Source organism: Scatophagus argus, chromosome 7 (assembly GCF_020382885.2).
Source record: "Scatophagus argus isolate fScaArg1 chromosome 7, fScaArg1.pri, whole genome shotgun sequence".
NCBI lineage: Eukaryota > Metazoa > Chordata > Actinopteri > Scatophagidae > Scatophagus > Scatophagus argus.
In genome coordinates, this window is record NC_058499.1 from 3,903,796 (window position 1) to 3,928,737 (window position 24,942).

Sequence of the window (24,942 nt, forward strand, 5' to 3'; positions counted from 1 at the left end):
CACTTTTAATTTAAGTAATAATTTCAAGAACAGAACAAAATGTGTGTTCTTTTCTTTCTGGCAATAATGCAAGGTCAAATAAGTAAGTATCCAAGTGAAAATCTGATTTACTGAGACAAAACTTGTGACTTTCTCGCAGTGACTTTTCTCATTGACACAACACACGCCTGCAGCAGGGCTCCAACCACCGGTGGTTAATATGTAAACTGCAGCAGTGGGGATGAAGATGCCCACGGGAACATTGGCCCCTGATAAGCAAGGTGGGCTGCTGAGTCACTGGACTCAATTTCAATGACTCGCAAATACCACTGAAGGCTCTCAGACTGTTCTGAAAAAGCAGATCTCAGTTCTTTGTTGTCAGTCATTAACACCTTTCTGTATATTACATATGCATTTGTTTGGATGACATTTTGATGTACCAGTGGGTCTGGACGTGACTCAAACTGTTTGCAGGTGAAATCTTGAAGACTTTAGAGCTGCCTTGTTGAAAATGGACAGTGGGTCTGCTGGTGCTGGGAATCAGCTTCTCCACTTGGACGTCCAAATCGATGAACTGAACCCACGTAGAGGAATCCTGGACCTCCTCAAAAGACTGCGTCCTCGGTGGAAGGCACAGGACATTCAGATGAAGGCAAGTGAACGTTTGTGTCTCTGGGGTTAGTTTCTGTGATTAAATGATGACTTACCTGTACAACACTCTCTCTATGTCTCTATGTTGGTGGTTTGGTAAGATGCTTGTCTGAAGTCTGGTCATTCAAATGAACTTGTAAGATTTAAGATTTCACAAAATGCATAAATACTTTGTCATATAATGATCCTCTGCTTCTGTGAAGAAATTTCAGGTGGGTCAGAGTTTAGGGTTCATGTTTTGAGGTGTTGACAAACCCTGACTGGATCTAACCCCAAAGATGGGAACGTGACAGCTTGGCAAACGTGCACCCTGTGCTCACCAGCCATTTGTATCAGTGTGGATGCATATTAAATGAGTGGTTCCTGGGAGCTGCCGAAAAGTCTGGGATCTGTTAAAAATATTTTGTTTGCATAATCAAGTGTTTTTACTCACCTACCTTAATGTTCACATTCAAGTTCCACAATAACTTACTGCATCTCTGCAGACTGTGCAACCCAAAGCCTGACTCGGGTGTTGAATGCAGCATTATGATGTTGCATGAACTGAGATTGTCACAGGACGTCACCGAGACTTTTGTCTTTGATTGTTTCTGTCCTTCAATTGAAGTTAGGGTTAGAAAATAGTCAAAACCATAATTGCAGTCTCGGCTTAGAAAATGGTTGAAAACTGCATTAAAACAAACAGCAATTAAATTTTTTGTTTCTTGCTCTTCCTAAAACTCTTCAGGTGGGTTACAGTTAAACCAGGCAGACACCATATTAGTCATCCCTGACCACTTTTTGAATCAGACTGAATTTTTTTCTAGATTGCTTCCCAAACGATCAACCATCTGGCTGATGGCTAGTGGGCATGTAAAAAATGTGGGTCTGCTATCTTGTTTGAGTAGTTTTACAGTCCGATTTCCCTCATGACTGCTGTACAAAAGATCTGTAAACTGCAGTGAGCTTGTGTTAATATTACTGAAGTGGTATTTTATACGTCGTGGCTAAAACTGCAGTCTTCTGTGACATAAAACTGAACTTTACTGCACAAACGATTTAATGTTGTCTGTATATTCCAACCTTTCACAGATCCATATTTCTTTTCTTAGTTGCTTACAAGGAGGCCAAATACCACCTTGTTCCCTTCTTCCCAGCACTGTTAAAGATGCAGTCTATGTTTTATTGTCTAAAATTAAGTCAGAACTGTCAATGGACAAAGCCAATGTGGCATTCTGTGCTTGTTTTCCATCTGAGCTCCACATGCCTGCTGGTCAGTTCATCTGTACAATGTGAACACATATATTGCTAGGACATACAAGTTTCTTTAAAACACAGTCTCTGCTCAGCTTCAGAAAATCCTCACCTGCAGGTACTTATTTTCTAACTCATGACAGGTGTTCTCAGTCACGGGCTGATTAGACTCTACATATTAGGCTCCCTGCAGTCAGCATTCAGGCCAATGTTAAACAGACCCTCAGACAAACAGCTTCTTATTTACACATGAAATTAGCTTTGCCAGTTTTTGCACTCACGCGAAGGAATTGAGACTGAAGAGCTTAACAAATTCTGAAACTGACTGAGTCACAGCTTGGCACTATTTGACACAATGAACACTGACTGCAGTCTATACTGAGTGCATCCCTCATACACTGTCCTCCTGCTAATTGACTGTTTCATTTTTTAAAACATATTTGTAACGCATTTTTAAACTTTTAAACCCGAGCCGTTAGTAGGAACCACCAGGCGTCGAGTTGAGAGTCACAGGCTGGAGAAGTCATGCAGTGTCTTCGGTCAGATCAACACGTTAAAAGTATCTTAACCTGCTAATAAAAGAGAAAAAACTGCATGTGAAACTAGATTGGCAAATTGAATAATATTGCCACCATATGTTTTTATTATTCATTCATTTATTTTTAATAAAAAAAACTCTATGATATATGAAAAACTGAAATATCTCATCTTTGTATGTATGGCATTATATAGAAAAACTAATAAAACCAGCAGAAGAGCCAAGGTAACTGAACAACAAAAGTAGGCCTTCTTTTATTTTCTGTTCTTTTTTATTTTTTAACCCTGGGAACAGATTTGTAGTGTTGTCAGAGCATCACTTCAAAAGAGGACAATCCCAGTCTGGTCCCATGTGCAAACACAAGGACCAATCTGTCAGAGAAATAGGTTTTATGTTTGTTAGGTGAAGGCACATTGAGTGGGTGACCTCTCAATCTACACCAGGTCCTGTAATGTACACAGAGGAGTAGATGTTTCCCTTCAGCCCCTCAGATCCCAACAGTCCCTGTAATGATGTATTGTGTTCACCTGTTTGGAATATGCAGACTGTAGAGGGGAAGGAAAGATGGCTCCCACTGCTACACCTGTGCTGTAAACTGTGCTTGTATGTGGGAATTCTTTTCAAATTCCTGTTTTGTCTTATATTTCATCTTTGTATCTATCTTAATATTATAGTTTTTATGCCTTCCTGGGACGCACTTTGTAATCTGTTTTCAGATAAATGAAAGCACAGGTCAAACTCAAGGAGATGTGAGCTGAGGCAGTTTGATTGCTTGATAAACTGTATACTTTACCCAGGCGGGGGGTCTAGAGGAATATTTATGGGCTGGCATGAGGGTGGAACAGAGATTTTAAGGGGTGGCAGTAATATGTGTGTGCTGCTTTAATCGCAAACAATAACCCATATCTGTACTTGCTTGGAAAAAACCCCCAGTTTAATATATCTGAATTCAAAACTTCACTAACATGTCTGAAAATAAGGAATGCAAATTAGAGACAATAGGAATTTGATAATGTTAAAAAATGAAAAGTGTCCAAGCTGACCTTGCTGTGCTATATAAATTCTTGATCATATGTCAAGGTGGGCATGTTTGTTCACTTTCCATCTAGATGAAAAAGTGTGGGGCCCTTGTGAGGCTCAGAAAATGCCTTGGGGACTGTGGCAGAGAATGAGAGACTTTGAGAAACCACTGAATGACAACAAATGTGGGACGAGGCCTTCGCAGGCAAACAGTGGTCACTGTGGTATTGTCATGTACACACACAGAGCAGTACAGGCTGTGCTGCAAGTGTGATGTTTAACGTCAACGAGTGCACATGCAGCACCATGTCTGTCATTTTCCTGCTGCTTCGTGTGCCTTACTTGTTTGTTTTTCTGCATACTAATTTAATTTACATACTTTTTTCTTTTCTTTTTTTTTTTTGCTTTTGTTTAGAGGAAGTATTAAATTATTCAAGATACGGTATGTGTTTAAACCAGAATGTGATTTACTGGTAAACCAGATATCATATTCTATGAATACTTTACATATCGGTTTGTTTTCCCGTTCCCATCAGATCATATCTTGACTATCGATCCAATTTAATCTGGATTTTACATCAAGTACATTTTTATTATTATACAAATTTATTATTATTAGCACAATATTATTAGGGCTTGATTTATGTGTTTGGAGGCTGCTGGAATAAAACCTTTGTGGGACCCCACTGAACCCCCACCTCCCGCTCTCTGTGCGTCAAGTAACTTCCCACTAAAGAATACCAACATGCAGCAGCTTCATTGTTTGTCTGTTTACTTGTGGAGCGAGCCTTGCATTTTGTCTTTCAGTATGACTTACATAACATTATTTTACTGACACATCACTTTCACCTCACTCTTTTAGTACATTGACCAGTTCTGAATTATCAAATATATTTGATATGTGTGGATTTTTCATGCAAACACATGATCAGTTTGTGAAATGTGCTGCTAAATTTGATGCTACTATAACAATGCTAAAAATATATATTCATTAAATGAAAAAAAAATGAAATTATTTACATTTACTTACATTTTGCTCCTAGTATACCTTTACTTAAAGAGTATGTTTTTTTTGGTTTTTTTTTAAAGTAGGACTTGCACTTGTGGTGAGAAGTAGTACTGAGTATTTTTATGCTTTGGTTTAGCTATTTTTACTATTTTAAAACTTCTTCCACCACTGCTGATCCTTCATTTCTTCATGACTTGTGAGGATCTTTACATATTTGAGAAATTCTGGATTAAATGTGCAAAACACACATGCATTTTCTCAAGTTTCTTTTCAGCGACACAATTGCTGCTAAGTGATCTCTCTGTTTCTATAGTTTATTTTTGCACAATACTGTGTCTGCAGTGGAAGGTCGGTAAAAACATTTTGGTTAAATGAGCCATAACGGCAGCAAATTAGCAGCCTGTAAAATGATATGGTACCAAAAGGTTCAATCCAGAATCCTAAAAGCAAACATATTGCATCTACGGGCTGCAAAACTTCTAAAGCTGTGAGTGCAGCCATGTTTAGAGTGATTTGTCCAGGAGTGTTATGGATAAACTCAGACTAAGGTTTGGGAAAGTGACAATTAAACTTACACACCATTAACAATACATACAAAACAGGATAACTAGAGTTTGCTTTCATTAAATTGTTCACAAGCTCCCCTTTTTACAAGACGTTTGTCTCGGTCTTGTAATTGTATCTGTAAACACCAATTCTACAATGTTCTTAGAAAAATCAGAGCTGATTTAATGGAAGATCCTTCAGGCGAAAGTTTTTTTATGCACTGGTCCATTTTTTGGATTTTATGCTATTTCAAATCCACAATTCATCCACTTCTTTCACATTAGGGGGAAGAAAATCTAAATATACATTTTGATGAAATTACTGCCTAATAGATAATGACTCATTTGCATAGTTAAACATAAAATTTCAGAAAACTTGTGATATAACAACAACTGACTTATTGTTAAAGAGTTTCATGGTGGTATTGAGTAGTTAAAATTTCCAGCCTTATTTACCTGAAGGGTCTTGGACTCCGAGGGTGTTTACGGTAATGCTGGTGTGTTTCTTTTGCTTTGTCCAAGCTGTTAGTATTTTTCTGTGTTCACTTCCCTTTTGATTTCATTTCATTCCAGACATTCACAGAAGGAATCACCAACCAGCTGATCGGCTGCTACGTGGGCTCTCTCCAGGAGCCTGGTTGTGTCCTGGTGCGTCTGTATGGCAGAATGACGGAGCTCTACGTGGACAGGGACCGCGAGGTGGAGATGTTCCAGGTCTTCCATGCCCATGGGTGTGGTCCACAAATCTACTGCAGCTTCCAAAATGGCATCTGCTATGAGTTTGTTCGAGGAACAGTGCTGGATGATGAGCTGCTCCGGCAGCCCTCCATCTACAGGTCTCTGCCAGAACAGCTTTCAAATTCATTTCTGTTATTTGAATGTGCTGAATGTGTGTGTGTGTTTTTGTGAATATCCTGGTTCGCATTCCCACAGTTTCACATTCACAGCTGGAAACTGGCTGTTCAAGCAGCAACATAATGACCATCGTCCTCTGTTGCAGTTTGGTCATAAGAGGGGAAAAGTTGGTTTCATTTCCTCAGAGTTCATTACTGAAGAAGAAAATCTGAAATCAAGTCATAGTCACATTCAAGACTTTTCAAAAACTTTATGACAATCAGCCTGAGCACCACAAAGGCCTTACAAAAAGGTTTTGTTATGTTTATTTTTGATAAACACTGAATGAATAAAAGATACTTTATGAACACATTTAAACATTTTAAACACCCAATACAGTTAAAACAAAATACCTGTCTCGCTGTGCAAAAACACCTTCATTTAACTATGTACTCATTACTCTTGTAAGAAACAAAAATCTGTTGTGATGGCCTGTAAATATAAGATATGGGACATTTATTATTTTAACAGGGCTATTTATTTGAAATTTCAGTTTATACACTGAAACATAATGGATCAGTTAAGATATCACTTACCACAGACTTTATATTAAATATAATATATATACATATATAATATATAACAGAAGTTATATTTACTGTGAAGGTTGGCCACTCAATGCCACAGGTATCATAGAAATACAACAATAGGGCCAGGTTTTATTTTCAGATCCTTTCAGTGGTCTAACTGCATAAATTCAACAGGTTTATTAACGTGAAACCTTGAACAAAGGTGTTTGCGTCTGTGTGTATTCATATGTTGGGCATTTTAGTTATGCTGATGAAGGTGTTTTTTTCTTTTCTTTTTTTTTTTAGTTAAGTCATGTTTCATGTTGAGCAATGTTGTTTAGTCATGCCCCCCCCCCCCCCCCCCCCCCCGCCCCAATCCATTCATCATCCTCATGATAACAGGCCAGCATCATTATTCTCTCCACAGGACAGTAGGACACAACACAGCCAGCCAAGGCTGAACAGCCAGGGCCACGATACGCATCAATCACCTCGCTCTGCCAGATACCCTCTGTGGGGAATATTCAGAACGCTTTATGTCACCGCTAAGATGCCTCAAGAACGAGCACTCAAGTAGTCAAAAGGTCACGAATGCAACAAGGCCCATTTTTTTAAAAGAAGAACAAGATAAGAGTGCTAAATGGAAAGGGAGTTGTGTTTCTGCTCTGATAATGGTTGTTTGTGCAATAACAGCATTGGCCAGGCTCATCTGAGAAAATGTTTTCTCTCCGCAGATTGATTGCAGCAGAGATGGGGAGAATCCACTCCATCCAGCCAAAATGTGGTCGGCCTGTTGAGCCTCTTCTCTGGACAAAAATGTCCCAGTTTCTCATACTGGTGCAGGACAGCAGCAACAGCAGTCCCGCTGAGCGTCGTTGCTCAACAAGGTATGGCTTTTGACAAAGTCATATCAACACATTTGTGTTTTAGGTGTCACACAGTAGTCATCTGGACACATTTGCTTTTTGAACAGAACATCTTAACATTTACAATTGGTCTACATCCCCTCATCACCACCACCGAGCAGCAGCATCAGGGTGGCTGCATTGCTATAAGGAGAAATGATTTGTTATGTGTGACTGTTTGGACTCAGTCGGAAAAGCTGGCGCTTTCTCAGCTAATGTAATGTTGATGACATGACGTGCCTTAGTGTTATATATGAGACGGAGCGTGACCATTGGGGAAAGTTGGGGAAAAAAGTACCACATCTACCATGTCAGGGTTTACAATCAGGTTTAGGGTAAGGACAGTGTGCCTATCTGCCCTAACATAAACTAAAATCCCTATTATGTCTGATTAACTAATTGAATATCAATATCAATAACCAATATATCATCTCAAAGGCCAAGGAGCACATCCTCCAATAATGTCAGTTCCTTACCAAGCCTCCATGTTCAAAACAGAAAAACTAACTATATTTTAAACTCCCTTTCAAAAGTTACTCTTGTTTTAAAACAAACCAGCGGAAAGGTCAGCTGGAGACAGCATTTTTAACAAACTCATGGAGATGAAGTTAGCTTAATTAGCAGGCTAGCTAAAGCTGATAAGATCAGCACGATGGTTGTCTTCCCTGATAAAATCAGGGAAGACAACGTTTTTGTCTACTTCTGTCTGAAATCAAGAACCACTTGGAAGAATTAAGAGTGTTAATTTGGACATGTTCTCACTGGAAACTGCATCATGTGCTGTGCAAGAGCTTGACAGGCACAGAAACAAGGGGCAGCAGCCTTAGTGAATGGGCAGCTGTCTTCTTACATGTTATAAAAGTTCAAATTAAAGTATGAGTCACAGAAGAAAGCTGTCAATTATCTACTATACTTGAGATCACATACATAAACAAATACCTGTTGAGCTTGTGTTGGGAGGCTGCCTCAGTGGCAGATTTGTGCCACCACACTTTTGATATAAACCAGCAGCGTTTTCCACATCGTTATCTTTTAGGCAGCAGCACTTCCACTGATGCCTTATCGTTTTCTCACATGCCAAATGCACATTTCTCAAAGCTGTCCACAGTGACTGGTCAGTGCTCGAACTGCGTTGACACGCTCACCTCTCTCACCATGTGGACGGAGGCCGTTGCTGTGAGCCGTCATTGGTCAGAGGGCCGAGGCGGGGGGAGTGGCCTGGCAATGTGGCAATGACATTGTGTTATCTCTGACAGGGGTCACGGGGTGAGAGGTGAGAGGGGCCTTCCAGACACTACAAAGAAACAGAGCTCAGCCATAAGCTTCCTGCAGAGCTCTCCCTTATCGGTCAAACGTTCAGCCTTGTTTATATTTGCTGCAAAGGGGTCGGAAGTCCACACAAACTGAGGCTGGAAGGCCCAGAGTCTCTCTGACTTGTTTTTTAACAGCAGGAGTTTCTTCTTTGAGTTTTATCACGTGGGCAAGGCATTTGGCACCGGAGCCAGTCATCCATTAAAAACAAAGGGACTATGGAGGAGACAGTCTTTCATGATAAGAAGTTTTAGCTTCCTGGATCCAGATGTAAGAGAAAACCAATGTGACTTAACGTCTTTGTCATCTGGAGGACAAGACACAGGCAGCTATTCTCATTTAAAGTTTCTTGCAGAACTGAGAGATTTTTTAATAATAATAATGATAAGATAATAATAATAATAATTGTGTTCAAAGTAACATGACCATACTTAATGCATTAAAACAACCTTTAATTTCCTCAAACAAGCAAAAAGAAATTTCATCACCAACAGTTAAGCGATTACTTGTGTTCAGAGAACATAAACTGATGCATAAAAGGATATGCTTCCACTGAAAAGTTAATCACAAACAGTGACGCTGAACACAGATAAGCAGTGAACAATTATATGAGATCCGTTATTCAGTGGATTTTATTTTATTTACTGGCTTAACATCTCTCATTCTGTACGTGCTATTTTGTATACAATGTGGTACCAAAAGTATGATGTATTAGGATATTACACACTGTAATATGCATCTACAGATGGAGGCTGCACCACATTTAGAGGCCCAATAGATGGTGCTATATTGTGAGACTATTTGTGTGACTGAGACGCTTGACGCGGTCCACCGCAGCTCAAACACAGGCATACGGAACAAAATGAAAAAATATCAATAATTTGTGTACAAAAATACAGAGTGTTGGAAAAGTATGATAAGGTGGTATAAGGGGCGCTACTGCACAATTTATGACACATGAGACCGAAGAAATGAGATTTAAGAGCTTAATTTATTGTTAAAACTCACCTCTGTTGTGTGTACGTCTGTTTGCACATTCACGGATCTTTTGAGCGTCTCACGTATAGACAGAGAAGACCAAGGCTTAAAAAAAAAGCAAAAGGGATTTTAAATGGGCATCAGAGTAACATTTGTACTTGAGAATATATGAGTGCTGGTATGAATGTGATCTTCAGAGGAAATGATAAAAAGAAAGGCAGAGAGAGGGAGCAGGAAGAGGCTGCACCTGCAGAGGAGGTCTTCAGCTCTCAAGCCACCCGCTGTGCAAAGAGACAGATACAGATACAGAGCAGAAGAAGAAGACGACGAGAGAGGGAGTGGGAGAGAGAGAGAGAGAGGGTGAGAGAGAGAGGAGGGGGGTGAGAAAGAGGCTGCAGCAGCTGCAAGGTTCGGAGAGGAGAGGGAGTGCACAGAGAAAGTCAGAGATGGGAGAGAAAAGAGAAGAGAGAAAAGCAATGGAAAGCCAGAGTGCAACGTCTTCTTCTCCAAAAGGCCCCCTGCTACGTCTCCCGTTCGCACTCCCATGAATCGCATAAAAACTGCAAAAAAAAAGAGAAAAGAAAAAAGAAAAAGAAGAGAAAGAAAGAAAAAATCAGCAGTGCTCGGCTGGTGTTTGAAATCGGCACATTGATAATGAAGCACCAGAGGAGGAAATTCCACTAATTACCTTAGAGAGACTTGACAAGGAGCAGGAGGCGAATGTACTTGACATACTGTTTCTCATGAAAAGGACAGAAAAGAGAGAGGAAAAGATCTGATGGCAAGACGACAGGTTTCCATTTAAAGTCAATGGAAGTCTTTCATTTAGCTTTTGACTCCGAGTAATCGTGGGTTTCTATGATAAAGTCAGTTTTTTAAGTTAAAGAAATGGATGGGTTGAAAAGGAATCAGGGTGATTCACCATTCGACTGTGTGTTTTAATGCATATTAGAGAGGAGACAGATAAATTATGCATGTCAGAGGGGTTCGATTTTAAATAGCACAAAGATTTCATGGGCTAGTAGATGTGAATCAAACACTCTGACAGATATATTCCGGGCAGGTTTTAAAAATGCAGTTTGGGTTCGGTTTTACAGCATTTGTACAATTTCAGCTGACAATAGAAGTAAAATATCTCTTTCTTTCTTCTGTTGCTCCATAAATAAGATTCAAATATAATCAGGAAAAGGCTATTTAAAAAAAAAGACATATACACTTGCTTGCAGGTACACAATTGAATATTTATGTCTTGACTCGCTTTTATTGAGTCAATCCTTCATTTAACATAATATTTAAAAATGAGTTGCGTTGGCGAGGATGTGCAGGGGGACGTCTGCCTCTGTGCCACAGCTATAAACAAGTCCCTGCTCCTCTGCTTTTATTGTGCGTTCCTAACAGGCTTCACTAAATTATGTCTACAAGTGTGTATAATACCGGGGCGTCTGTTTGTTCCCCTTTGAATAAATAGGTAGTGCTTAAATTACACTGTTTAAATGACCCTCTTATCGTGGCCTGATGACTGAAAAGGAAACACGAAAATTAATTAGGAGACGGATGCTTGCGCAGCATTTCTTCCAGGTGCATTTTGCACTGACGTCCAAGGACATTAGTGCCGTCTTTGATAGATGGAGTAATCAAGAGAGTGAAAACAAGGCATGTAACCTCTCAAGGAGAGCTGCTGAACTGCGTCAGTTTACAAACAAGTTGCTCCGAGAAGAAAAGTGTTGAGTTCACGACAAGGTTGGTCTTCCATATCTGCATTTTTTTCAAAGTCTTGTTCTCCTTTTGTTTAGACACGTTTCGGTCAGATTTTTAAACACAAGCACTTTCTTGCTATGTCAAAAGAAACATCAGCATGCGCGGATTTCTGAAAAACTCCACTTATTGACAGTTTTTAATTTAAAACTTTATCCTCCGGTAACAGAATAAGACTTTTGTCTTTTTTTTCCAAATGTTGACAACCATCTGAAATGTCGCTTACAGTAGACAATGCTTCACTAACTGCTGGAATCCAGACAAATCAAATTCTTTCAGGGTGAACAAGTATTCAAAGCAGATGAGTCACTGTGTGTAAGGGGAAATTCTGGCTTCATTTTGCCCTTAAAAGAACATGTAAAGAAGCAGCAGAAGCATAATAGTATCACTTTACAAGTCTACAATCGGGACATACTTGCAGTACTTAAAATGTCTCCCTAATTACTTTAATTATCAAACTTCTGAACACCTCTCCCACCACTGTGCCAAAAATGCACGAAAGCCCACACTTACAATAAGCCATGTTAGGTATGTAATTAAGCAGAGGTCGTGCTTGACTTAAATGAGAAAAACGTAGTTTAAGCCCTTCAATGGATTTTTGCGTCATGACACCTGTTTTATAAATCTACATTGCAAACGTGGTGCGAGATGAAGACAAATGTTGCAGTATCACACTCAGACTGACCCTGTTGTCCTGAGTGAAGCTCATCGGTGGTGTGTCTGTCTGACTCACGGATTCAGACTACAAACCGAAGCTCTTTTTGCAGCCGATGGTTTAAACCATCACATGCTAAGATGGTCATTATTAATGTGGTGTGTGCAGTTTCCTGACATCACATTAAGCCACTCTTGGGACTTAAACTTCAGCTGCCGATGTGACAAACTGCCTTGTACAGCAGTGAATCAAAGACTTCCCTCTTCCCTGAAACATTTCTCAGATGTGACAAACTTGCCTTCTCCATCATGAGGGAAAAAAAAAGCCCCTCTAATTTCAGCGGTTTTACCTCCTTACAGTCCCATGGCCATGCGAGAGGTGCCCAGCATTGAGACTTTGTCAGGTGAAATGGACTCTCTGAAGAGACACCTTTCGCAGATCGATTCTCCAATTGTCCTCTGCCACAACGACCTTCTGACTAAAAACATCATCTACAACCACAAAGAGGGTGAGGATACAGGTTTTTAATTATTCTGATGTGGACATGTAGCAGAAATAACAAACTGAATACTGTTATGAAAGAGAGAAGATGTTCTTCACCTGTAGCTCAGTGATTAAAGAGTAGTTTGCGGAAACTCATGTTTAAAACAGCTTTTATTTTCATTGCATTGAAATAATGCGGTTCAGAGTCTTCGTGCTCTTCCCTTTATTTGACACACAGAAGCAAACCTTCGCTCTACTGAGAGTGCATTCACACTTTATTATATATCTTACCTCATTTGTAGTATTCTCTTATTGTGATTTTCTTTCTGCCTCATATTTTACAAGGATGGCCAGGCTGACTCTCAGTCAAAACAGATTCCTTGCTTCTTTGAATCCCACAAGGTTCTGTACTATCAATAAAAGGAGGGAGTCGTCAGTTTTATGCCCATGTACCTAAGATGTGTTCATCACGTTGTCCTGGTAACCGCTGCTGCTGCTTTCCCTCTCCTCCTCCTCCTCCTCCTCCTCCTCCAGGAACGGTGAAATTCATTGACTACGAGTACGCCGATTACAACTACCAGGCTTTCGATATTGGCAATCACTTCAATGAATTTGCTGGTGGGTATGTGTTGTGATGAATAGAAGTTCAATTTACGTCTGAATCTTTTTCAAGGCCAGAACATATAAGACTTTCTAATGTGGAATATCGAGCGAGGCAGAAGTTCTATAAGCAGTATGTGATATGCAGAATCATTGTCCAGTTTGTGCTGTCTCTTTGACTGTGATATCACTTATCTTTCTGCTATTATGCACCATGAAACTATGTCCTTCTGAAGCTGCTAAGTCAGATTGCTGTATTCAGAATGCGTTCTACATGGTGATAAAAGTGGCTTTGATGTGCCAGCTGTGTCACAATAAAGCTTGACAGGGTTAAATTGGACATTTATGGAGCAATCATCAATTTAACGTGTTAAGATAGTTTTGAAATTGTGTCAGCTTTCATGTCAATTCCGAAATGACTGCAAATCAAACGTAGCTGTAACCTGATCCAACTGAAATTATCACGATGCCAAACTGTGTCTGTAATGAGCCAAATGTTGCACACAAAATTTTCATATATTGAGGCTTTTTTTTAACTCACATCATTTAAGTTCCTTTTTCGTTTGACATTTTCCTATTAATACAAATTAAATGCATTCAGTTATCAAAACTGGATCCACTAAGATTTTCAGTTCAGTTTTCATCTGAAGGGTTGACGCACCATAAAAACACTAAATGTCAACACTCCATGTTGAAATGACATTTCCACGCATAAAAATACTGCATTAATCCTGCAGTTCGCCAAGTAAAAATATGTTAATATCTGCAAAATCTAATTTAAGAATAAAAATACTGATACTGTTTTATTAATAAGCTTAAATAGTGGTATTTTAATCCTTAACAATGCATCATATTCTATAAATTAATTGTAGTGTAAAGTCCTGATTTTAAAGTGACCAGTGACTAAAGCTGTCAGTTGCACATAGAGAAGTAAATAATGCAACATTTTACAAGTATAAAGTGGCATAAGATGGAAATTAGAAATTGATAAAATAGAAAGTTCCTCCTTTGTTCTTAACTACACTTATGGATTCACTTAGTGTGCGTATGTAACATCAGAACTGAGAGGAGCCTTTATTGTCCAAACCAAACAATAAATTATGAACATTATTGTCTAAGAGGCGGAGAAGGAAAACAAGAATCAGTCTGTGTCCCTCTGGCACGATGACACTTGCATCCTCACATGTCACAGAGCAGTCAGTGCTCAGGTGAAGGTGCTGTCATCCTGTTGGAACGTCATGTTCACTGATGGGGACAAAAGATTTGAAGTTTATGTGGAACTGTTGAGCGACTGGAGAGTCGAGTTGGTCTTGAGCTCTTGAGGCAAATCTTCAGTCATTTACTGTAGGCAGTGCGTTGAATTGTAACACTGACACTGACAGCCTGCACTGACACATTCATATGTGTGTGTTTTGTCCTCAAGGTGTGAACGAGGTTAACTACAGCCACTACCCGAGCCGGGAGCTGCAGAGGGACTGGCTGACGGCCTATCTGGAGAGTTACAAGCACGGCTCAGGACGTGAGGTCACGGTTACAGAGGCAGAAGTTACACAGCTCTACATTCAAGTCTGCAAATTCTCACTGGTAAGTGTCTGCTCCCACCGCCTCTGCTGAAATGTGTCATTATGCAGTGCCTTAACACTTTGGAGAGACTTTGGAAAGTGACAAATCTCTCAACAGTTATTTCCTTTTCTAAGTTCTGCTCTTGGAGGGAATCAAATATCTCAATATTATGAGATTAGCGTGTGCATTTCAACAATATCCAGATGTGTGCAGACTTCTGAAATGACAGGGCGGCAACACCTCAGCATCACATTTTAACAATTTACTTTTCCAGCTCCCAGGAAAAAAAAAAAAAAAAACTCTCCAAAGAAAACCAATCCCAATCCACAGCTGACCCACCACTGTTTGACGGACTCCATCTGAGTTGATTAGAAACTGCCGCGGGGAGAAATGAAAGACAGCGGCCAAAATTATTTTTCTTATGACCACAATTTTCATTCTTTGGTGGCTCAAGTGGTGCTGGGCTATCTGTCTAAAAGTGCTTTCATAGCTCAGCACAATATGCAGAATTGTCCTACCGATTTTGGGGTCGTGTGAATGTCTCTTGAAACAGCCCAGAAATGATGAGGAAGCATATTACTTTTTAAAATAACTTGCTCCTCGGCCAACAAACAGAGAGGGAGAAGTGTCAGGAGGGAAAAGAAATAAAGCCTGAAATGGAGTGAGGGAAGCGATAACATCACGTTGATTGAAATCAGATTTTTTTATGACAAACCGAGGATGACTCTTGACTCGAGTGGAAGAGGGAGAAACTGATCACTGACGCTTAACAAGCCAAGTTTCCAGCTCGGCTCGTTCTGACAGCTGCGTGTCAAAATCAGGCAGAGTGAGCCTCTTAATCAAGAAAATCACAGGATCTATTATTTTTAAAATAATTTCAAGAAACTCAGCTGAAACTTTTAAAATATTCTTAATATAGCTGCATTTTGTCCATCGCATTTTGGGTGTCTTACATTACTTTACTTTATTTAAACTCATCCACAAAGCATTTCATCACTTGTTTTCCTTTGTCATGTACACAAAAGAAGCAAAATATGAAATATCTAATATTTCTCTTCTTTTCTTATGATAATATTTTTTAAGCAAATCAATGTATTTGTTCCAGCTTCTCTTTGCTGGTTTTTGTGGTAGGAGATGAACTTCCTTTGGTTTTTGGGCAGTTTGCCTGAGAAAACGAGCAAGCTGAAGACGTCTCCTGGGGCTCCGGCAAATTGTGATGGCATCTTTCTTGCTCTTTCCTGACATTTTATAGCTCAGTCTATTCCGGTTTATCAAGAAAATTCAAATTATTTTGCTACCTGAAAACAATTATATTTGCAGCTCCATCAGGAGTGGCAAAGTGAAATTTCAGTCCATAAGATTTTTGACCATTGAAATAATCACAGACATCTCTGAGGTTTTCAGATTGTTTCACATCACATATGGTAAAAACAGATGATATGGTTGATTAACTGGCTTTGGAAAATTTCCAAAACAGCAATCATTATCAGTTCAGTCTGATGCCTTTTAATATTTTTGTGGATTTATTTATTTTTTTTCTTTATGAATCGGATTTAATGCCATTTTATCCCTTTGTATCACTCCCATATCACTTGGTAATTGCTTGGAATAATCAAAGTGCATTGAATTCATACTATGGTTAAGTGTCGGTGGATAAGAATGCAGATGAATAGTCAAAGCTCAGGAACCAAGGAAACCAGTCTGCACCGAAGGAAAGCTGTGCGGCTTCGCTGTGTGGCATCGACAAAGCCTGGCCTGTTGCCAAAGCCGTGCGGCGTGAAGCTGCCTCCTTCGAATCGTAATCCCTGGCAAACCGTGCCAAGACACAGTGGGGTCTTTACGACTCGTCCTCTCCTCCGGCTGGGATCCCCCGTGATGTTGTGGCTAAAGCCCGCGGCTCTGTGATGTCACTCCCCACGCGTTTCTCATCTCCGTTTTTCTCAATGGCTCCCTGTCACTGATGGTCTTTGCTTAGTGTTAGACTAATGCTCTCTTAATGGAGAGCAGTTATTAATCATAATAGAAACACGCTCAATCTCTCTCTCTCCAACCAAAGACAGAGATTAGAGATGAAAATCTGCCGAGGGAGGGGGGTGCCAAGGCAAAACCGCACATCGCTCTTCAAGTATTTCATTCCACCCTTTATATGATTATCAAATAAAAATGTGATTATATCACTGGGCCACAGAACAGAGGCCTGTCTGGATCTTATTAGGCCTTGCTATTAGTGGTCCTACCATGAAGATTTACAATAAGGGTGGAGAACAACAGAAATTTATGGAGGCATCGAAGTCCGCAAGCCTAAGTGAGCAAAGCCATTAAGGAGGGAACCATTCAATACGGAGGTTTGTCATTCTGCCTGAGCAGCATGCAACTGGCAGGCGGCAGCGGCAGCAGCAGCAGTTATGGGAGCAGTAATAACACGACAACTGGAGGTTACCGAAGTGAATTCTTACAGTTCTGCTCCAAGACGCAGGAAAATGGAGCAAAACATGAGAGAAAAGCAAAGCTGGTGTAAGCATGCAGCACCTGTGTTATTTGATTTTCAGCAATCAGAGACACATATGTTCAGAAGCGTGCAAATACAACTCGCATAATTTCGATCTTCTGATGAATCTGAAACATATCTCGGTCCTATAGGATTATCACGGACATGCTGCATGCTGTTAATGAATCTGTCACTCAGTTAGGTGGATCCAATTCAGACTCTGTTGGCAAGCATTTGCACTGACATCTGACCCCACTGTGGCCTTTCTGCAGGGGGGTCAAGAGGAAGTGTGCTTCTGAAGCTTTAACTGGATCATCAAAAGAGCGTGTGACAATTACGTGTTAGTTACTGCTGCCGTTCCTTTAAGGACAACATCAAACGTTGTACTAAGCATGCAAAATTCTCTCGCTTCTTAAGCACTTGGATTATCTGGAAAATGCATTGTCACCAAGCTGAGAAGAGGCTGTTTTTCTGAGCCTGTGAAATAATGACGGTTGAGAAGTACATGTGCCTCGCAGTGTGAGAGGATCTTATAGAAAATGGTACATTTTTAAACTACATATCAGCATTTAAGTGAGCAGTAATAGCAAATCAGAAACATTAGGTACAATAATAAACACATTTTTCTGCACAATGAGTTCCTTTCATCCTTTATTTACATTTTGCTGATAAAAATTCCTACCAAAGCAAGATTTTAAATGCAGGTAACTCGTAGTCGATTATTATCAGTCTTGCTATTACTTTTAAGTAAAGGATCTACGTCCTCCACCGTTATTGCTTGCTGCTGATTACTGTTCATCTTTACAGATTATCTCAAGCAAGTTTGAAGCCTTGTCAAGTATTTTTATTTGGCAGTAAAATGAATGAAAGCCGGTGGCTACCTGGAGATGCAAAACCGCAAAAAAAAAAAAAAAAATGCAAAAAATGATAAGATGTTTTGAAAGCTGGCTTAGTTAGTAATAAATGCTCTAACATGAAAATATTATTGTCCTCTTTTCATCCACCAGGCATCCAACTTGTTCTGGGGTCTCTGGGCCATCCTGCAGTCACGGTACTCCTCAATTGACTTTGACTTCCACAGGTTTGTATTTCTGAACAAGGCAGCTGAAAGGTCCTATGAAAGAAAAAACAGTTTCCACGTGTTTACCTTGTGTCCACAGTTTGAGGTGTGTGTCCAGGTGTCCCTTTTCATAAACATATGGTTCCCTCAGAGGCTACAAATTGTTACCATTCAAATCGACATCCTTCTGACATTAGGGACCACCTTCACATTAACCCCACCTCATCAGCCTTGTAATATGGAAACACATGCAGCCACAAAGAAGGTTATGACTTCAGCGCAATTTCATGGGACCTCCATAACGCTGAGAGGCTAAACTTATGATGTTAACATAGTAGCAAACTACTGTTCGGTGGAGTACTGGCATCATGAACAGAGAGTGACGTCACACTCCCTCCGTGTGTGTTGTAATCTGATCTTTTCTGTTATTTGTTTTGGTGGTCTGGACGGCCATGTGTGTGGTGCATGCGAGTCCCTCTTTGTCCACAGGTCCATTTTCAACATGGCGGCCTGGTAAGAAATCACTCCTGTTATAGCTAAATATTACACTAAAATGTGTTTCCAAAAACCTTGCAAATAAGAAAGAGGCAGTGTAGTCAAAGGTTAAGTCTCAGCACTTTTTAATTTTATAGCTTGATCTGAGATTCGTGAGCCTCATATGTGAGATTTGTGCCCTTTCAAGGCAGGACACAAAATGGCAGGCGACTTGTCATAGACTTTTAATCAGTACACTAAAATATGGTTTATTTTACAGTTTGACCTCTTCACTAGCACTGTATATTCAGATGCACTTACTTTTTTCTTTCATTTTTTCGTTCCAACTTTATTGAGAGAACTTCGTGCGAGATGCTTCTGCTCTCGATATGTAGTTGCAGTGAATGTCGTAGTGGGAATTAAACTTTAACGTTGTCGTACATCACGTATTCACAAATGGGAAAAAATATCCTACGTGTTAAATTCAAGCCCTCACTGTCGTATTGCAGTGTTTAGACAAACAGGATCTTCGCTGCCTGCAAAGAATTTTTTGGCAGAGAAATTGCAATAAAGAAGAGGGGGAACTTGAGCTTGAGAGGGTGGAAATATTTCATTTTTTCCACCAGTGCTTCAAGAGTTGCATACTGAGAATCTGGCATAAAGCGGACAGGACAAGCACACTTCTTCTGCTCTTCTTGTCACTTCTTAAAGCAAACAAACCATTTACACATGAAATTCTCTGCTTTTCTTCACTCTTTGACCACAGCTCATGAAAGATGAAAAACTCAGCTTCAAAAATCAAAACTAATTTCTTTTATTTTGAAAGTATTTTGATAGAAATGCGTATCTTTAAATCAGGCCAGGAGACATTCCTCACCAGCAGCTACCAGACAATAAAGTTCAGGAGGCCAGAATGTTTCCCTTCACCCCCACCTTTTCTTCCCTTCTGCCTTCTCTGTGTGCCCCACACCCGCCACAGTTGTGATCGTGATCCTAATCACTATTGACATACGGCACCCTCCCCTCTGTGTGGCTTTCTCTGCTCGCTTGCTAGATCAGCGACAGGGCCCCCACCTCATTTCGATCTGGACCTTGGAGGAAATGTGATCCAGAGGGGTGCCGAGGCACAGAGGCACTATTGTTCCCATGCCGTCGGTCCTCCCTTACATATACGTCTCTCATCCCTGGCTGGGCCACATGTGCCTGCGAGACGTCTGCTCCTCTAAACTGCCGGCTGAGGTTGTCCTAAAGTGCATGGTGAGGGTCGGGTTACCTTTCCTTAACTGGAGGGATAAACTGAAATGAGAGCAACAATAACGACGGGGAACCACGTCTAACGTATGAGGGCTTCGCTACCTTGCCAACCTCTGTCCCTCGAGGCGCACACACACACACACACACGCATTTATATCCTAATTCCCCCCACCAACACTACTTTCAGGATTCTTGATCATACTCGCTGTGAAAAAAGAGACATAGATGGCAGTGTGTGAGTTTTTGCTTTGATCCTTTCATTTAAGCAGTAAGTAATTTTACTGTAACTTTCTTATTTGGCTGCAAAAGCGCTTACAGCAAAGGTTGAATTGGATGCATAAAGGAACCCAACTGTGACTTCTAACCCTCTTCAATTAAACAGAAGAAAATGCTGCAGAATGAGTGAGCATATCATAGCTGACTAGCTAGCTAGGCGGCTCTCAACGCCGGAGATCAGTGTGCTACCAACAGTCAGTGTCGGGTTCCTCTGACTATAAATAGATTTTATTTAGTTTAGTAAGCCACAAGGAATAACTTTTATCCATGACAATCCGACACACAAAGTGTAGCTGCTCGATGTTCCACTTTTCTCACTAAATCTTGGTATTATTTCAACCATCTTTCAAGCACTTTGACCCATTTGTTTTAAAATCTTATGAGGAAACAACAATATATTTGTCCTTAAAGATGCTCAGCTTCTTTATGAAGATGTTGTTGTAGTATCTGATGCTGGGTCGATGTAGCCAGCTTAGCACTAAGTTTATCAAAGTCCCACTGCTGAAAATGGCTGCCTTTGAGAGTTTGAGGGCTGAGAGGCGGTGAGATTGAACCAGACAGTAAATGTGCCTTGAAATTTACTGCCGAGTTGGCTGATCATTTTCTGTGGGTTAATTACTGCAAGAGACCTTTTACATTAAACGTCATTTGATTTAATTCAGAATATAATGATTAATGCAGCTTTAACTATAATTTACTTGTCATGACCCCTGTGTACCCTTAGCTTAACCATGCAGTTTTATATTCCTCTTAACTTAAGAGAGCTTTTGTGATAAACAAGGAAGGAGATAAGAAGTTGGAGTTAAACCCTGAATCTGTGTGTGTGTGTGTGTGTGTGTGTGTTTCTTCCCACTGTTATCCCCCTGAGCCAAATCTGCCGACTTCCCAACGAGTGACAGGCGTCGCAGAGGCCTTGTGCTTTAAGCAGAGCCAGATGTAGAAGTGACAATAGGGAGCCACAAGAGGAATAAAAACCTCCCCTCCCTCTACCGTCCATATTTGCTTTCCTTATATGATTTTATTCATGTGCTGAAAGTGTCTGCGAGTCAGCAGTTTAGATTTGTGGACGTGTTGGCAAGGTGAGCCGTTATTTGACAAAGACATTATTATGAGGAAATGAACGAGGAGGAGGCCCACTGTTTGGAATAGCCCGACTGCAAAATTGAGGGGAACTTGTGCACAAAAGCACATTGTGAAATGGAATACCTGCTTGGGAGGGAGTTCATTTTCCCCTACTTCTGCTAAATAGAAAAACGTCTCAGTTTCATCTCTGATGATGATAAATGTTAAGCACGCTAGTTTTAGATGTCAACCTTAATAAAAATAAAGATGAATGGAGTCACTCGTGAAGGTTGCTGGTCTTTTAAATTTGGTATACTCAAATATAATTCTACTTATGAAGGGTGTGGGCAGGATGGGTAATTAGATTAGATTAGATTAGTCCAAATAATGAAGGTAAAGGTCATACCATTCAGAAACATCAAGCTCATCATCTTAAACTATCAATCTGACATGTAACAAAGCTTGACTGAGTACCGAGTACGACGGCTGAAATTGATGTGACCCTGCTGGATAGAAAGAAGACGTGCTGCTCTTTGAAGCTGGAGTTGGAACGATAATCTATTAGTGCTAGTACAGTCGTGTAAGTGTTGACACTAACCCCAAAACAGTCCAAGTTTAATTTTAGTCTGTCATCAAGTTACTCGCAGAGTTAACGTTTATTAGCAACAGCTGATGTGACCTGCTGCTGATGACGCAAGCTAAAGGTCTTTATAAAAATGAGAATCTAATGCCTGAATGTTTCTTTTTTCTAATGACAAAGTGAGAGGAGAGACAAAAGACTTGTTAGCGTCTGATCAAATATTTTTCACATTTTCACTGTAGTGAAATGGTTTCACTGTCCTCATTGGCTCTCATGAAGGAGAGCAAGAAGCTACAGATTGGCCCTGATGCTGATCCTCATATCTTAAACTGTTTCATAGGCCAGATTTAAAATGAAATACTACAATAAATACTACAGTCTACAAATGTTTAGCCTGTATTTTGCTAACAGAAACTGAACTCAGCGGCTGGGGAGATTTGATGTTTTTAGCTGACATTTTTTTTTTTTTTTAACTCCAGTTTGACGAGCAGAGGTCAGTCAGGTTTAGGAAGGTTGTGTGTTGCGTTCTGAACGAAAGAGGAAACTGTCAGTCACCACTGTTGCCACCTGTCCAGAGAAAACGCCTTTCGATTGTAACCAAACCGCAGCGGCAGAAGTGAAAATTTCCTGCTGGCTCTATGAGGCTGATACCAGATTTTTTTTTCCCCACATTTTTTTAATCATCTAGTTTCCAGGTTAGACACACACTGTACCACCTGTCTCTGTCGACAAGCTACAGGTGTGCATTCTGTATCTAAAGGTGGATCATAACTACAAGAAAGAAACCACTGCAAGAAAAATTGCAAAGGCCAGACAACAGAAGAAGCAGACTCTGACACAATAATTAGAGAGCAGTTTTACGTGGGGATACTGCTGGGGAACAGAGTGGTGGAACACAAGTAACTAAAAGGCATGTGTCAGAATAATCTTTTTGTCTCACCAGAGCAATAAGAGAGAGAAAACTGATTCGGCATTGACGGGTTCAGTGAAAGCACTGATTAAAGGACAAACTCCTCTCTGTGCCTCCATCTTCTGTGCTTTTGAAACTTCACTTAATTTCAAAGGGTATAGTATAATGGCCAAGGGCAACGGCGTACTCAGACATCAACGTTCGATAATACGGTTTTGAACAAATACAAAACCGCTTTTCTCACAGTTAAGTTCTGAAATGTGCTGAGGCACTGGCACAGCTTTCAGAGTCTGTGCCTCACTGAATAGACTTGATGTTATATTGTTTTGCAAGATTTGCAAACAAAACACACATTTCCCACCTTGAGCTGTAAGCAGGGCCCACAGGGTGACCTGTAGCGGAAAACACGTTATGGTATCTTCCAACTGATGAGTTGTGTTTCAGGTTTTTGACACTTTCCCTTTACGTCTTTAACACAAGGGGCTGAGGGTGAGATGCCCGACATGAGATCCATATTCGAGTATTTTCTTATTCCCACATGTATGTTCTAACTCACCGTATGGATCGCTCTGGAGGCTGTTATCTCTGCATGTCTTTTCACAAACTGTTTTAAAAAAAGAAAATTTTCATTTTCATTTTAAAGTACAAAAAAAAACCCATTGAAATTTGAGGCATTTTTCTATTTCATGGTCAGAAAGGCATAAGAAAAAAAAATTATTTGATTTTCATTTTATTTTGTTTAATAAAAATCACAAGTAAACAGAAACAAAAAGGCCTGATTTTTCATCAGTCTGGGTGAAGTCATTTAAAACAGCACCAATTGGGGCTGCTGTTGTAAATGACTACCGTAAATGAATTGCCAGTATGTCAGACAGTGGCTAAAATGGCTTTAAAATCCCAATCCTGTATGATTTTATGATTTTTTTTCGGCAAAGCGAAGTCTCATCCGCAGTCAGGTGAGCCTTCATTTCTAAAAACCTGTTCACGGCTGCTGCTGCTTGCATATTGACGTGCATGTTACAGTACTGATGCTTGGAGCGGCAAAAATGGACAAAAAACTCGTCGTGACACATCATGATTTGATGACGTCAGGCCTAATGTGACGTCACCAAATAAGCCCAGATCATGTAAAAGGAATGTAGACCTGCACTCTCACAAACAGGAGACGTCCTGAAAACATCTGTGGACTTACGAATAAGACCTCCTAATGTAATGAGGGTGAGTCAGGGGGTCAGTTCAATCAAAGTTCTGGACTTTTGTATGAAAATAAACATTAATGTGCTGTGGGCTAAGACAGAGATAAAAAATTGCACTTTTAAAATACATTTATTGCTGTTTGTTGTTGATTTATGTCTTTATTGTATAAAACCTAAAGGAAAGAAATAGAAATAAGAGGAGAGCCAGACAGAAAGATGACAGTGTTCTGCCGTTACATTGTGATCCCACACCATAAACATCCAAGGACAGTGGACGGTAAAGAGAGACAAGAAGAACCTTGTGCTCTCTGATTACTTCTTACTATTCCCTGCTCTTCTTTCAGATATGCCATGGCACGTCTCAGCTACTACTTTGAGAAGAAGGAAGAATATTTTGGACTGATGTTGTCCCAGAGGGAAAGGACATAGGACCAACACTTTTAAACCAGAAGAAAAGAAGAGTTTTCAGCGATGTCCTCCTTTGTCACTTCCTGCAGCACTACGTGAAGCCAGTGTGGAAACGAAGCCATAGAATAAGCTTCTAAATGTGCTCCCCATTGTTTGTTTTTTCAGGCTGTAGTGTGAGTTAATATGTTTTGCTATCACTGTGCTTTTTAAAATATTTGTTTTACCACAGACGGTATGCCGATAAGCCTATTTGGCAAATTGAGATTACACTCATGCCAGAAGCACATTAATTGTTCCCACATTTAGCCGAGTCGCAAGAAGCCACAAAAACTGAGCCCAGTCATAAAACGTTATTATTTGCATGCTTATTCAGTGCACACCACAGTTCTGATGGAAAACAAGTTTCCAGTTCAACTTTTTACCGTACCAAGAAGTGCATTATTTTAAATCTTTCCCTTTCATAAGGACTATTGTGTAAAGCTACTTTTTATGTACCTTAAATGCTGTTCATCGTTAATACAGTGTATTGCACATTTTAAAATTTACTGCCAATCCGTCAACATGCTAAAACAGTGTGTAACAACAGTGTAAAACAGTATTTGATTC

General features: G+C 40.1%; 1 protein-coding gene across 3 annotated transcripts; it reads left to right on the forward strand.

Moving 5' to 3' along the window:
• Positions 1-233: 233 nt before the first annotated feature.
• On the forward strand, positions 234-24,942 carry LOC124062154 (ethanolamine kinase 1-like). Of its 3 annotated transcripts, XM_046394701.1 has the most exons (9): positions 234-631; positions 5,549-5,811; positions 7,113-7,265; positions 12,342-12,490; positions 13,000-13,083; positions 14,489-14,649; positions 18,124-18,197; positions 19,705-19,907; positions 24,273-24,942. In XM_046394701.1, the coding sequence occupies exons 1-8, from the start codon at positions 491-493 to the stop codon at positions 19,874-19,876; spliced, it is 1,197 nt and encodes a 398-aa protein (XP_046250657.1). In that variant the 5' UTR covers positions 234-490; the 3' UTR covers positions 19,877-19,907; positions 24,273-24,942. The 3 variants fall into 3 exon arrangements, with proteins under 3 accessions (XP_046250657.1, XP_046250659.1, XP_046250658.1); XM_046394703.1 differs by lacking the exons at positions 19,705-19,907; positions 24,273-24,942 and adding an exon at positions 23,895-23,950 and having other exon boundaries at positions 239-631; XM_046394702.1 differs by lacking the exon at positions 19,705-19,907 and having other exon boundaries at positions 240-631.